General features: G+C 46.3%; 1 protein-coding gene across 1 annotated transcript in view; it reads right to left on the bottom strand.

Moving 5' to 3' along the window:
* Window positions 1–13293, bottom strand: part of CUNH11orf80 (chromosome unknown C11orf80 homolog) — an 84031-nt gene that overhangs the window by 13264 nt on the left and 57474 nt on the right. Inside the window, exons 3-8 of the mRNA XM_040970805.1 lie at window positions 12670–12753; window positions 10823–10878; window positions 10389–10460; window positions 8911–9097; window positions 5766–5922; window positions 3886–4017 (exon numbers count right to left, since the gene is read on the bottom strand). Of these exons, the coding sequence (XP_040826739.1) occupies window positions 3886–4017; window positions 5766–5922; window positions 8911–9097; window positions 10389–10460; window positions 10823–10878; window positions 12670–12753 (688 nt within the window). The remainder of the gene's footprint in view (window positions 1–3885; window positions 4018–5765; window positions 5923–8910; window positions 9098–10388; window positions 10461–10822; window positions 10879–12669; window positions 12754–13293) is intronic.

Here is a 13293-nt window from a genome sequence, read left to right as displayed (position 1 = left end):
TGTTTGTTGACTGGCTGTATGAGTGTGTGTGTGTGTGTGTGTGTGTGTTCTGTGGGTGAGTATGTGGACGTGTGTTGTGTGGGTATGTGGGATGTGGATGTGTGTGTGTGTGGTGTGTGAGTGTGTGTTCTGTGGGTGTGTGTGTGTGGACGTGTGTTGTGTGGGTGTGTGAGTGTGTGGATGTGTGAGTGTATGTTCTGTGGGTGTGTGTCCTATGGGTGTGTGAGTGTGTGTTCTGTGGGTGTGTGTGTGTGTGGACGTGTGTTGTGTGGGTGTGTGAGTGTGTGGATGTGTGTTGCGTGGGTGTGTGGGGTATGTGATGTGTGGGTGTGTGGATGTGTGGTTATGCAGGTGTGCAGTCTGTGGGTGTGTGGTTGTGTGTTGTGTGCGGACATCTGGCTCCTGCTGTTGGTGGAGGGCCGGGAGCTCCTGGAATGGGACTAAGTGCCCCCGGGGTCCTGTGGAGCTCCTGTCCATCTCAGAGGGCCTGAGGATGTCCAGCCTCTTTCTTGTGGGACCTAGGGGAAACTGAAATAGGACTTCTTGGCCTTCTTGTCCGGGTCCTGCTGGCTGCCCACGCAAGTCCATGTGGCCTGTATCTCGCACACCAGATGAGAGTACCAAGACTTGGTCGATGTGAACCAAGTCTCATGGAGGTACCATCCAGATTCAAGGGGATGGCAAAGTGGGGCCCCTTTCTCGGTGGCATGAATTTCTTTTTAATCCAATACTGAGGACAACTGCTAAAACATCTGAGGTGTTCAGAGCCAAGCTACACAGAAGTATCTAATGTGCAATAATACTGCAAGAAGAGTGACATTGGTTTCTGGGAAATCTGAGCCCTCAAAGCATGTTCAAGAGGACTGAGAACATGGTATCAAGTTACATGATCTCAGGGTCACCTTCTGGTAGGGGAGTTGCACAGTGGCTGATCACGTTAATCATCCATCTGCAGTGCCAACATCCTAAATGGGTACTGGTTCAAGTCCCTGCTATTCCATTTCCTTTTTTCTTTTTCTTTTAAAGATTGATTTATTCTTACTGGAAAGTCAGATATACAGAGAGGAGAAGAGACAGAGAAGAAGACCTTCTGTCCGATGATTTACTCCGCAAGTGACCGCAGCAGCTGGTGCTGCGCCAATCTGAAGCCAGGATCTAAGAATCTCCTCCAGGTCTCCCATGCAGAGAGACCAAGGCTTTGGCCGTCCTCAACTGCTTCCCCAGGCCACAAGCAGGGAGCTGGATGGGGAGTGGAACTGCCGGGATTAGAACCGGTGCCCATATGGGATCCCAACACATTCAAGGTGAGGACTTTAGCTGCTAGGCTACTGTGCCAGGCCCTGCTCCATTTCTAATCCAGCTTCCTGCCTATAGCCTGGGAGGATGGCTCAATGCCTTGGGACCCTGAACCCACATGGGAGAGCCAGAAGAAGCCCGTCTTTAGATCGGCTCAGCTCTAGCTGTTGCATCCATCTGGGGAGTGAACCAGCAGAAAGAAGGGCCTTTCTCTGTCTCTTCCTCTCTCTTTATGTAAATCTGCCTCTCATATTTAGACAAATCTCAAATAACTCTAACCTAAAAGAAAAAACTGGGCCCAGCACAGTGGCCTAGTGGCTAAAGTCCTCAGCAGTTGAGGACGACCCAAAGCCTTGGGACCCTGCACCTGTGAGGGAGACCTGGAAGAAGCTTCTGGCTTTAGTTGTAGCCACTTGGGGAATGGAGCAGCGAATGGAAGATTTGTCTGCTTCTCCTCCTCTCTGTATATTTGTCTTTCCAATAGAAAATAAATAATTCTTTTCAAAAAATTACAAGGGGGTAGCAGAATTTGCCTTAAGGGGTCTCTAGACTAGAAGGGTCTCTGATATTATCAAGTCTAATTATTTTTCAAAAAAGAGACTTAATTACTAATAATAAACAATTTACATACTATAGATAAAGAGATCTTTCATCTGCTCATTCACTCCCTACACAGCCACAGTAGCCAGGTATGGGCCAGGAATCCATCAGGAATCCATCCTAGTCTCTCATACGGAAGGCAGGGGCCCAAGCCCTTGAGCAATCCTCTGCTGCCTTCCCAGAACCGCCAGTAGGAAGCTGGATTGGAAGCAAGCAGCTGGACTCAATGGGCATTCCAACACAAGATGATGTGGCTTAACCCACACTACCAGAGCAACCTCAAATCCAGGTCTCATGGCCTCACCCTACATTCTCTTTCACAGTATTTAGTTGTTCTTATCAACCTTGACTCACACGAACACAGGCCAGGTGACGGTTAGGACGCACAGACACCTCCCCACGACTCACACGAACACAGGCCAGGTGACGGTTAGGACGCACAGACACCTCCTCAGCTCAAGTCTCTCCTATTTCTCATTCCCCTGGCCGTAATCAATGGAGGCAAAGAACATGAGCTCCTCGGATCGAGAGCTGCAAGCGCCAGCCCAGCAACTCCTCTCCAGAGCGTGTCTGTGCAGGGAAAAAGCAGGAGGGGCCTGGAGGGAAGAATCCCAGAGCTGGCTAGGGTGTGTTCCACAGACAGTTGGCAGCAGTCACTGTGAGCAGCCCTGAACAGGGTTACAGTCACAGGACAGTGGGCTCAGGGCCACACGACACAGCACTGGCATGCCTGCAGAGCACAGTCCCCTAAGGCCACGGTGACCCGCAGAGAGGAGCACCACACACGCAACAGAGGCCCCAGAAGGGAGGCTCAGGACTTCCTCCAAGCCCGTGTAACCTCCAGTTCTCATTGCTTCCCTCAGAGTTTAGGAGGACATTAGGACATTCAGGAATCACTAAATGTATGTCCTAAGTCTTGCTGGGTTAAAACGCCCAAGCCAGGGCCAGCATTGTAGCACAGCTGTTGTCTGCAACACAGGTTTCTCATATGAGTGCTAGTTTAAGTTCTGGCTGCTCCACTTCCAATCCAGCTTCCTGCCAATGGGTTGGAAAAAGCAGTAGAAAATGGCCCAAATGCTTGGGCCCTTGGTACACACATGGTGGACCCAGATGAAGCACCTGGCTTCTGGCTTCAGCCTAGCCCAGTGCTGGTAAGCCTAGCCCAGTGCTGGCCACTGCGGCCATGTGGGAGTGAACCAGCAGCTGGAAACGAGTGCAATTTCAAAATCTGCCCCTGCCCCGTATCACTTTCAGAATAAATAAATCTTAAAGATGCATAAATCAATTACACTTAATTTTATATTTTACTATATTTTAGAATCACTTGGGAATCTTTTTAAAAATGAAGATTCTTAAGCTATATCAGAGTTTCACATTACAGCAAATGGTTGATCAGTGGTCCAGGAAGCTGCAATTTCCAGTAATTCTGGCGATAGTGATCTGGGGGAGGCATGTCATGAATGACAAACTTAAGCCACTGTATAATCTCTCTTCAACAGAGAGTACCTTCCTTACAGCAGACTATCGCCCACATAGTAGATACGTGCCCCAGCCCCCGGCCTGGCTGTTTCCACGCAGAAGGGCGGAATCGGAGTTCTCAAGCCTGCTGTGCAGCACAATCACCTCAGACTAAAACACATGGAGATGTGAGCCCCATCCACGCCCAAGGGAACCGGACTCTGTAGGTGAAGTTGGATGTATCTTAGAAATATTTAGAATTGCAGCTAAAGTTGAGAACCACTGATCCAAGGTGTACACCTCTAGGAAGTACCATAGGAATGGCTGCTGATTTCTGGCCCATAAGATTTGAGCATGTCATCATTTAAGTGACATATAGACTTGTCTATAGGGCAAATAATTTAACTTACTAAGCAAGGTGTTTCCCTGGTATTCTTTCTTCTAAGGGCTATATCTAATTCCGATGTGTGCGTTACACAGGGGCTCCCTTTAGCCTCGTGGGTTTTGGCTCACCCATCCTCTTGTACCTACCCCAGCTCTCTATTGGCTGGACTGGAAATCCACTGTGGAAATCCACAAAGAGGAAAAGCAGCAGGGTCTGTCCTTGAGACTGCTCCCCTTGACGGGACACCACCCGGTAACTCACATCTGGAAGCAGCGAATCTGCAGGACAAGGCATTCCACACAGGTCAGCGTGAGTCCTCATAGTGCTTGACCGAAGAGAGCTGAGAACGGGAGTGTGACTCGCTCACTTCTTCCTCCTGACCCCGTTTTTCTCCTCATCGGAGAGGCAGTAACAGCGACTCACAGAAGAACATCAACATAACAACTGGGTGTGTAAAATGCAAACCCCACAGCACTCCCTTGCATTTACTGGATAGTATTTCTCAAAAACTCATCTATTTCCTACATACTTTTGTGAGGTAGATGTGACCAGCAGCTAGCAGTGGCCAGATTCTAACTTGAGTCATAATAACGATGACGAATGACTAACTTGTGCTATGTACCAGGTATCATATTAATTTCTTTGCAAGCATTATTTTAACATTTAGACTTCACCACACAACTATGGGATGGGACCTACTTTTATAACATTTTACAGATAAGAGAAGATGCATATGCAGATTAAATGCTTTGCTTACCCTGAGTTGGTAAGCGGTGGAACTGAGTTTTAGCTCTCATTAGGTTGACTCCAAAATCTGTGTTTGTAACCCCAATTCTATCTGACGTTTAGATTTTCAAGTGTCCAATGCCCTGTGGTCACTTTCTAGCACCTCAATCCTCCATAACAGTCAGGACACTGCTACATTCCAGATAGAGAAGCACCTCTGCAGATTTGAATTCTGCCCCTTACAGTAACACGGGAGGAACTATGGGTCATTTCTACCTATCCATTTCCAAATGAGCAAGCTCAGGTATATCATGACTTGGCAAAGAAATATATGAAGTTAACAAATCCTGAAACTATAAATGAACAGAGAAGGATTTCCCTAGAAATTCAAATGTGCCATCCCTTTGCAAAGCCCTGACTGCTGATCCCTTCCTCACAAAATGATCTCCTCCAGAACCCCATCCAGGGATCCCTTCCTCCAAGCCCCATCCCGTGGAATAACTACCTACCAGAGAGAAAAAACAAATGAAGCTTCCCAGGCTCACCTCATCAGTGAGGAGCCATCATTTCCCCTGAAACACTGCCCAATCCCCAGAGGCTTCACTCTGCCCTGCCAGTCACAACCCAGGAAGCCTTTCCTTACTTTCTTCAGAATCCAAATAACCTGACACCATCCACGTTTGCAAAGATCCTACCTAGTTTGCAGCGGGCATGCCCAGTGCTGTGAGCCTCCCAGAGACCAGCCCATGGGCGATGCTCCTACTTCCCAGGTTTACTTACTGGTTCAGTTATTAACCACCTGGATATTAGCATGACTCTCCAGAATTCAATGTGACTTTATAGCCAGCTTCGCAGGCTGACTGCTGTTGATGTCTCACATCTGTGCTGTTTTAGCTTTAACCTTGATGTGAATGTTCTTACTCCATCGAGAAGCATTTCTCCTCTATGTTTCAAGGTGTCCTCACACCCTTCCTCACTTTTCTAAAGCCCTAGAGTTGATGCACTAGGTTACAGCTCCAAGCAGGTTCTAGAAGGACCAGGAAGAGGGGAGACAGCAGTGGCAGCTGACAATGCTGACCCAGTTAGGCTCTGTTGTTGGAGCTCTCCCTGCTTACTTGCCTCACTCCAAGTGGACTCAGAAACTCAGTCAATCCCATCCCACGCTCCTGCCTAAGCCATCAATCCCTGGGTCCTGCATTTGTATACACCTGCTATGTATATATTTGTATTTACTTCAATTTCTCTAATACTCTCTGGATTTTTCTCATTCCTGTACAAAGAGAGGGAGATACTTGTACACCTCTGTCCAAGTCAAGATCCAAATTGGGTGTCACACACAAATTATATTTCTTCCAGTCGATGAAATAAGAGGTATCTTTGAAGACTGCGGTGATTGGTTCCTCCCACGCTGACAACATCAGAGGAAGACCTAAAGGTCCATATAGAAATATGTAGAGCTGTTAAAGAGAACTGCCAAATTTTAGTTTCCATATGTTTACCTTGTAGAAGGTAAACATAACATTGATCTGATTCACAATCCCAGAAACAGACAAGAATGCTATGTAATAACTTATTAAACCTCTTCCATGCTGAATATCGGTGAGATACCAGAAACAGACCCACTAGGATCCACAGAAATTTGTGTTTAAGGAATCTGAGCAAAGGTACAGAACTGGGACTGCTTATTCACCCAATTGTAGAACTGACTAAATGTCTGGCAGTGGAGCTTAGTGCATTAAGCCACCACTCGTAGTGCCAGCATCCCATATGGGTGCTGGTTCAAGAGCTGGCTGCTCCACTTCCTAGTCAGTTCCCCATTCATCTGTCAGGGAAAGAGTAGATGATGGCTTAAGTGCTTGGCCCCTTGCACCCACACGGGAGCCGGAAGAAACTCCTGGCACCTGGCATTGACCTGGTCCAGCCCAGGCCATTGTGGCTTTTCAAGGAGTGAACCACGGACAGAGCGTATCTCTTTCTGTGTCTCTCCCTCTCTCTGTGATTCTGTCTTTCAAAAATAAACAAAAATGTTTTAAGTACATCAAGCCAATCACTTCACTACTTCCACTTCAAGCCCTGTTTTCTTTGTTCGTTTCTCTGTTTTATTTGAACTACAAAGACAAAGAGAACAAGACTGAGAAAAAGAATCAGATTTCCCATCTATTGGCTTACTCCCAAAACAGCCACAACGGCCAAAGCTAAGCTGATCCAAAGTCAGGAGTTGGGAGCTTCCTCCAGACCTCCCGCACGGGTGCAGAAGCCCAAGGATGGGGCCAACCTCTGCTGCTTTCCCAAGTCATCAGCAGGGAGCTGGTTAGAAGTGGAGCAGCCATATGGGATGCTGGCACAGCAGGCAGAAAGTTAGGCTGATATAAAACAGTGCTGACCCTTTAAAATAAGTCCTTTTTTTTTTTTTTAAATCAGCTCAACAGGGGCCAGCATAATGGCATAGCAAGCTAATCCTCTGCCAGAAGTGCTGGTATCCCTTATGGGCACTGGTTTATGTCTTGGCTGTTCTATTTCCAATCGAGCTTTCTGTTTATGACTTGGGAAAGCAACAGAGGGTGGCTTAAGTCCTTGGGCCCCTGCACCACGTGAGAAACCTGAAAGAAGTTTCTGGCTCCTGCCTTCAGTTCAGAACTGGAAATGATTGTAATTGAGGGCTTATTCTGTACTTAATGCCCTCTGAACTTTCCAAAAATTAGGAAAAATCATGTGTGCAGCTGTAAAATGCCCGCACGTGGCCTTCATCACTATCCTGCCTTTACTTGTTGCTAAAACAGATCTCTTACGACACCTGTCGCATTAACCCTCTTGTTGTTCTTTATATAGTCTTCTGAAGACGAGTGAAGAAGAATAAGAAGGCTGAAGCTTCACTTACTCCAACGACCTCTACAGAGAGTGGTAATAATGACCAGTGTCACTTACGTGTCAAGGAGTGGCATGTGTCAGCGGCATATTATAACTATCTCTAAAAAAAAAAAAAGAAAAAAAAAAATCCCCAAAGAGTAACAACCGAAAACCCTTGCAAGGGAAAATAAGCAAATCTATGAGGTAGATATTATTATTTCCGTTTCAAAACTGAAGAAGTAACAGTGCAGGCTAGCTAAGTAACACAGCTAAGTGGTAATCCAGCATTTGCACTCTTGTGTAATGCTCTATACTACCCTTACCGATGGAGCAAATCAACTGAAAATCTGTACTGTCGAATCTGACGCCTCGCACACTGCAGACTAATATTTTTTTCTTTTTTTTTTTAAGATTTTATTTATTCTTATTGGAAAGTCAGATATACAGAGAGGAGGAGAGACAGAGAGGAAGATCTTCCGTCTGATGACTCACTCCCCAAGTGAGCGCAATGGCCAGTGCTGCACTGATCAGGAGCCAGGAACTTCCTCCAAGTTTCCTATGCCGTGCAGGATCCCAAGGCTTTGGGCCGTCCTCAACTGCTTTCCCAAGCCACAGGCAGGGAGCTGGATGGAAAGTGGAGCTGCCAGGATTAGAACCGGCGCCCATATGGGATCCTGGTGTGTTCAAGGTGAGGCCGGTAGCCACTAGGTCACCGCACCAGCCCAGACTCACATTTCTAAATGGCTGTTTTCAGCCTTCAAAGGCTGTCCTGCAGGTGCCACACTCAACACATCTAAAGCCAAGCTCGTCTGTACGCACCCCCAAATCGACCACTGCTGCCTTGCACTTTGCTGACAGGATCATTATCCTATCGGTCATCTATGAAAATAGCTTTACCAGTTCTATTCAGATATAATTCACACTCTATGCAATTCACCCAATTTAAATGTACCATTAAATGGGCTTTAGTTTATTTATAGAGCCAAGCAGCCATCATCACTCAATTTTACAGCATTTCCAACATCCCTAAATGGAGCTCTGATGCTCATCAGTTTTTCTCTGTAGATCTATTCTGGACACAGAAATTATGACATCAAACTTGGTCATTGCCTGGCCCCCTCCACAGGTGACCTCACTGGTTCCTGGGATGGCTCCCACTTTCCCATGCCCATCACACTCACAGTCAGGCACATGCACTCTCATTCCTCTCACTGGCTCACTCACTCAGGAGTGGCTGGCTTCCTGCTCCCCTCTTGCCAGAGATTCCTTCCAGCATGACACACTTCTCAGCACGACACTCGGGATATGCCACAATTCATTCCCAACTACTTTCTCAGTCCGTCTCTCCCTCCTCGCCACCTGTTCCACTCTGTCATACTGGGTTATATGAAAAATGTACCACACACAGGTCTATAGCCTCCAGTTTCCTGAAAATATTTTCAATCTTGGCTTTTAAATTTGATTTTTTTTTGTTTTTATACAAATTACATGCTTCAAGACACAGAATACATACACTAAAATATTTTCTAAAATTGGGATACAGAAATCATTTTTAAAGATAATTCAATGGATTTTTATCAACAAAAGGATATGGAAACCGAAGACATTCTGCCAGGCTGGTTGGCAAGGAGCCCCGGGCCGGGGCACAGAGCAGCAGCTGTGGTGAGCACCAGCTCTCCCAGCAAGTCCGTGCCAGCCACGTCATCGGGAATGAGAAGAGTCACAGGTTGTGCCAGCACAGGGTGGATTCTGCCGCAGTGTGATTCCACTGTACCAAATTCTGAACTGCCATCAGAAAATAGAGAAATTTAACCTTTTCACTATCCTTAAGAATGATTAAAACGTCATTCCCAAAATTTTGCACAACCTGTAATGCACCCGCAACAACATGAATTGCATAAAGCTGATCCCATCTGATCGAACTCTGCTCTCCCACGGTAATCCAACAGGAGACTGGGTACCTTTCTCCCTCGGAGAGATCTAGTGAAGTGTGTGCTGACTTTTTAGCAACTCTGGCCTAAACAGAAAACACTAGCAGACCCCCTTCTCTGTCACTAATCAGGCCATCCAGGGAGACAAATCCATAAAGCGTTGGTAAAACTATGGCAGTCAGATGTCTGCAGACAGATATGCAATGGGGCACTTGCTTCCTCCTCCTCTTAGGATACAAAGTGCCCTACAGGAAAGTGGGTAAGACCATTGTTTCCACACTAATATCATCATTTTCCCCCCTGTATCCGGGGCCAGGGGAGAAACAAAGGGAAAGTCCCACCCAGCCTCCCTCCATCCCAGGTCCCCAATATGAGGCACTAAAATTTTTCCAAATTGATACATTTGTGCTGAAAGTATTTTGGGGAATAAAGATTAGGAAAATAATTCTAAAAAAAAAAGATGTTTTCTCTTCTTTAAAGCACTAAAGATATTCTCACTCAGGTATGCTTTAGGCAAAATGTAAGAAAACAGATTTTAAAACCATGGATTTAAGCCTTGAGTCTATTGGTGTTGACCGAGGGCATTTTAATAACGGCAGAAACTGAATAAAATACATTAATTAAGCATATAATAGGTCCTTCCTTGACTAAAAAAATCATGTTCATTTTGAACTCTGGTAATTGGACTTTACAAGAAGGCAGGACAAATGGGTTATGTTTGTACCATATTATAATCCACCTCCGCCATATATTCATTTTTTGGTGCCTGAAGAAGGGGGAAGAAGAAAGATGGCTTTCAAGCCTGTGTAAAATGCCAATGCATATAAAGTGATATATCACCAAATTGTCTGGATTCACAGTGTCTCGTCACCCAAGAATTCCAGCAACCTTTAAATTCTGTCTTCTCATGTCTAAATGGAACTGGAATTAGCAGGGCAAAGAAACATATTCTCAGGTCAATTAGAATATTTTCTAAGGAGCCAGGAATAATGACACTTTTCAATACAAATCACTCTGAAGTTTGCTTGCATTTTGCTCTAGGGAAGCCGGCACCTGGCACTTAGAGATGGCGAGTTCTACCTCCGCCCACTCTCACGCCAGGACAGTAAAGACACAGAGGGCACGACAATGCTTTTCCCCTTCACCTCACATAATGCTGATGGCTGACGACAAGCACAGTTGTGTCGGACAAGCTCAGAGCAGGTTCATCCTCTATCCTGCAAAGCAAAGCCAAACCAAGCTATCTCTCAATGATTCCACAACAAATTTCTGTTTATACAAATTTTGGCTTGTGGCAACTACCACCCCAGAAAGGATTAAAATTCAGTAACCAATTAACCAAGAGGAAAATGAAAGTTTTAGGTTCATTCTCTCTAGAGTAAGCATGAACAGTTTAGACAAATATGCTTATTTAGCAAAAGCCAATATGGAATGGAAAAATGTCAGGCTCTCAGAAAACTAATGCCAAGGAGACTTTGGGTCAAGGAAGGAAACCAAGAATCTGCTAGAAACAGGACAAACACAGCTGAAAAAGCCCGCAGTGCCACTCTGCCATCTTAAGCCATGGATCGGGACAGACCTGAAGACATTCGTTGACAGGACCCCATTCACCTCGAGCCGGAAGTTAAATCTTATCTACAAAACAATAAATGACAAGAAGTGACACTGAGCAGGACCCAGGACCACACCTGCAGCGCCTCTAAAGGACACGGTGTTCAAATTGAGAAATCACAACAGCAGACACTAATTAATGGAGCACAATGCGATGTGTGTGTACAATGTAGAATGACTAAAGCACGCTGATTAACGCACTCATTAGCTTTCCACGTTCACTCTCAGCTGCTCCGATGTCAGCCCCGCTCACCCCGCGCAGAAGCAGGACTCAGAACCTTCTCTTTGCCGAGCCCTGCACCCTCGGCCAAACAACTCCTCACACTCGGCCCTCTCCCACCCCCAAGTCTCTGGTAACCAGCTTCCCACCTCTACTTCTCTGAATTGGCTTTTTTTTTTTTTTTAAGATTTATTTATTTTCAATGGAAATGCAGATGTACAGAGAGGAAGAGAGACAGAGAGGAAGATCTTCCGTCCAATGATTCACTCCCCAAGTGAGCGCAATGGCCGGTGCTGCCAAAGCCAGGAGCCATGAGATAAGAGCTCCTCCGGGTCTCCCACACGGGTGCAGGTCCCAAGGCTTTGGGCCGTCCTCCACTGCTTTCCCAGGTCACTGGCAGGAAGCTAGCTGGGAAGTGGGGCTGCTGGGAGTAGAACCGGCGCCCATGTGTGATCCCAGTGCATTCAAGATGAGGACTTTAACCGCTACGCCATCACGCTGGGCCCTGAATCTGCCTTTTGAACCCACGGGTAAGCCTCCGCGGTATCCGTCTTTCTGCGCATGTGCTATCGGGATGGATGAGGTAGATGAGGTATATGCACGCAACAGAAAACCACTAAGCCTTTCAAAAGGAGGAAGACTGGGCCTGGTGCTGTAGCCTAACGGCTAAAGTCCTCTCCTTGCACACACTGGGATCCCATTTGGACGCCAGTTTGTGTCCTGACAGCTCCACTTTCTAACCATCTCCCTGTTTGTGGCTTGGGAAAGCAGCTGAGGACAGTCCAAGGCCTTGGGACCCTGCACCCGTGTGGGAGACCTGGAGCAGCTCCTGGATCCTGGATTCGGATTAGTTCAGCTCTGGCCATTGCGGCCACTTATGCAGTGAACCAGCGGATGGAAGATCTTCCTCTCTGTCTCTTCTCTCTGTAAATCTGCCTTTCCAATAAAAATTAATACATTGTTTGTTGACAAAAAGAAATGAAACACAGAGGAAGGAAATGAGGCATTTTTAAAGTGACACATTAAAGTAAGGAAGTGGGCCCGGTGCGGTGGCCTAGCAGCTAAAGTCCTCGCCTTGAACACGCTGGGATCCCATATGGGCGCCGGTTCTAATCCCGACAGCTCCACTTCCCATCCAGCTCCCTGCTTGTGGCCTGGGAAAGCAGTCGAGGACGGCCCAAAGCCTTGGGATCCTGCACAGAATGGGAAACCTGGAAGAAGTTCCTGGTTCCCGGCTTCGGATCGGCACATTTCCAGCCATTGTTCCAGCCGTTGCGGTCGCTTGGGGAGTGAATTATCGGAGGGAAGATCTTCCTCTCTGTCTGTCCTCCTCTCCGTATATCTGACTTCGTAATAAAAAATAAATAAATCTTAAAAAAAAAAAAAAGGAAGTAAGGAAGTGAAAAGAAGTCCCTGCCCCCAGGCGTCTCAGCTGTCACCAGCAACATTCAGCTGTCCTAAGGACACAGAAACCACAGCAATTCAGTCTGACAAGTCAGAGAGAATCAGCGCCGTCCTTCCATCTCCTACAAAGTAGAGGATTAAACACATTACTTAAAGAAACATCTTTGTACAAAAAAAAAAAAGCAGCCTACCTTAGGATGCACCAAGATGATTCTGTGTAAAAAATGCTTTATAATTAGACAATCTCTTGTCAGTATTCTGGGCTTTTCATCAACCTGTAATAACACAACAAAAAACCCTTATCTCACAAACACAAACCCAAGCACACAGATGAATCAACTGGGGGTGTTGTTTTCTAAAAGCCTCAGACATCTGCAGGGAGACACCTTTGGGGCTGGGAACTGTGCCCACAGGGAACCTAAGGGACAGCCCCACTTCCTATCCAACTCCCTGCCTGTGGCCTGGGAGAACAGTCAAGGACAGGTGAAAGACGGCCAGGAGCCTGTTCTGGGTCTCCCCTGCGGTGCAGAGTCCCAAGGCTTTGGGCCATCCTCGGCTCCTGGCTTCAGATTGGCTCAGCTTTGGCAACTGCAGTCACTTGGGGAGTGAATCAATGAATGGAAGATCTTCTTCTCTGTCTCTCCTCCTCTCTGTGTATCTGACTTTCCAATAAAAACTAAATCTTTCAAAAATGAAAATAGGCAAGATATTATAATCTTTTATAATGCATAGAAAAGAGATAAACTATGTAATACAGTGGTCATTCTCAGAAAAATTATTAGCAGAATTTCAAAAATTAGAAAAATGAATAGTTG

This window comes from Ochotona curzoniae, unplaced genomic scaffold (assembly GCF_017591425.1).
Source record: "Ochotona curzoniae isolate NIBS_2020 unplaced genomic scaffold, NIBS_Ocur_1.0 scaffold_4937, whole genome shotgun sequence".
Lineage (NCBI taxonomy): Eukaryota > Metazoa > Chordata > Mammalia > Lagomorpha > Ochotonidae > Ochotona > Ochotona curzoniae.
The sequence above is the reverse complement of the archived record's forward strand: the minus strand, read 5'-3'. Positions and strand labels throughout refer to the sequence as shown.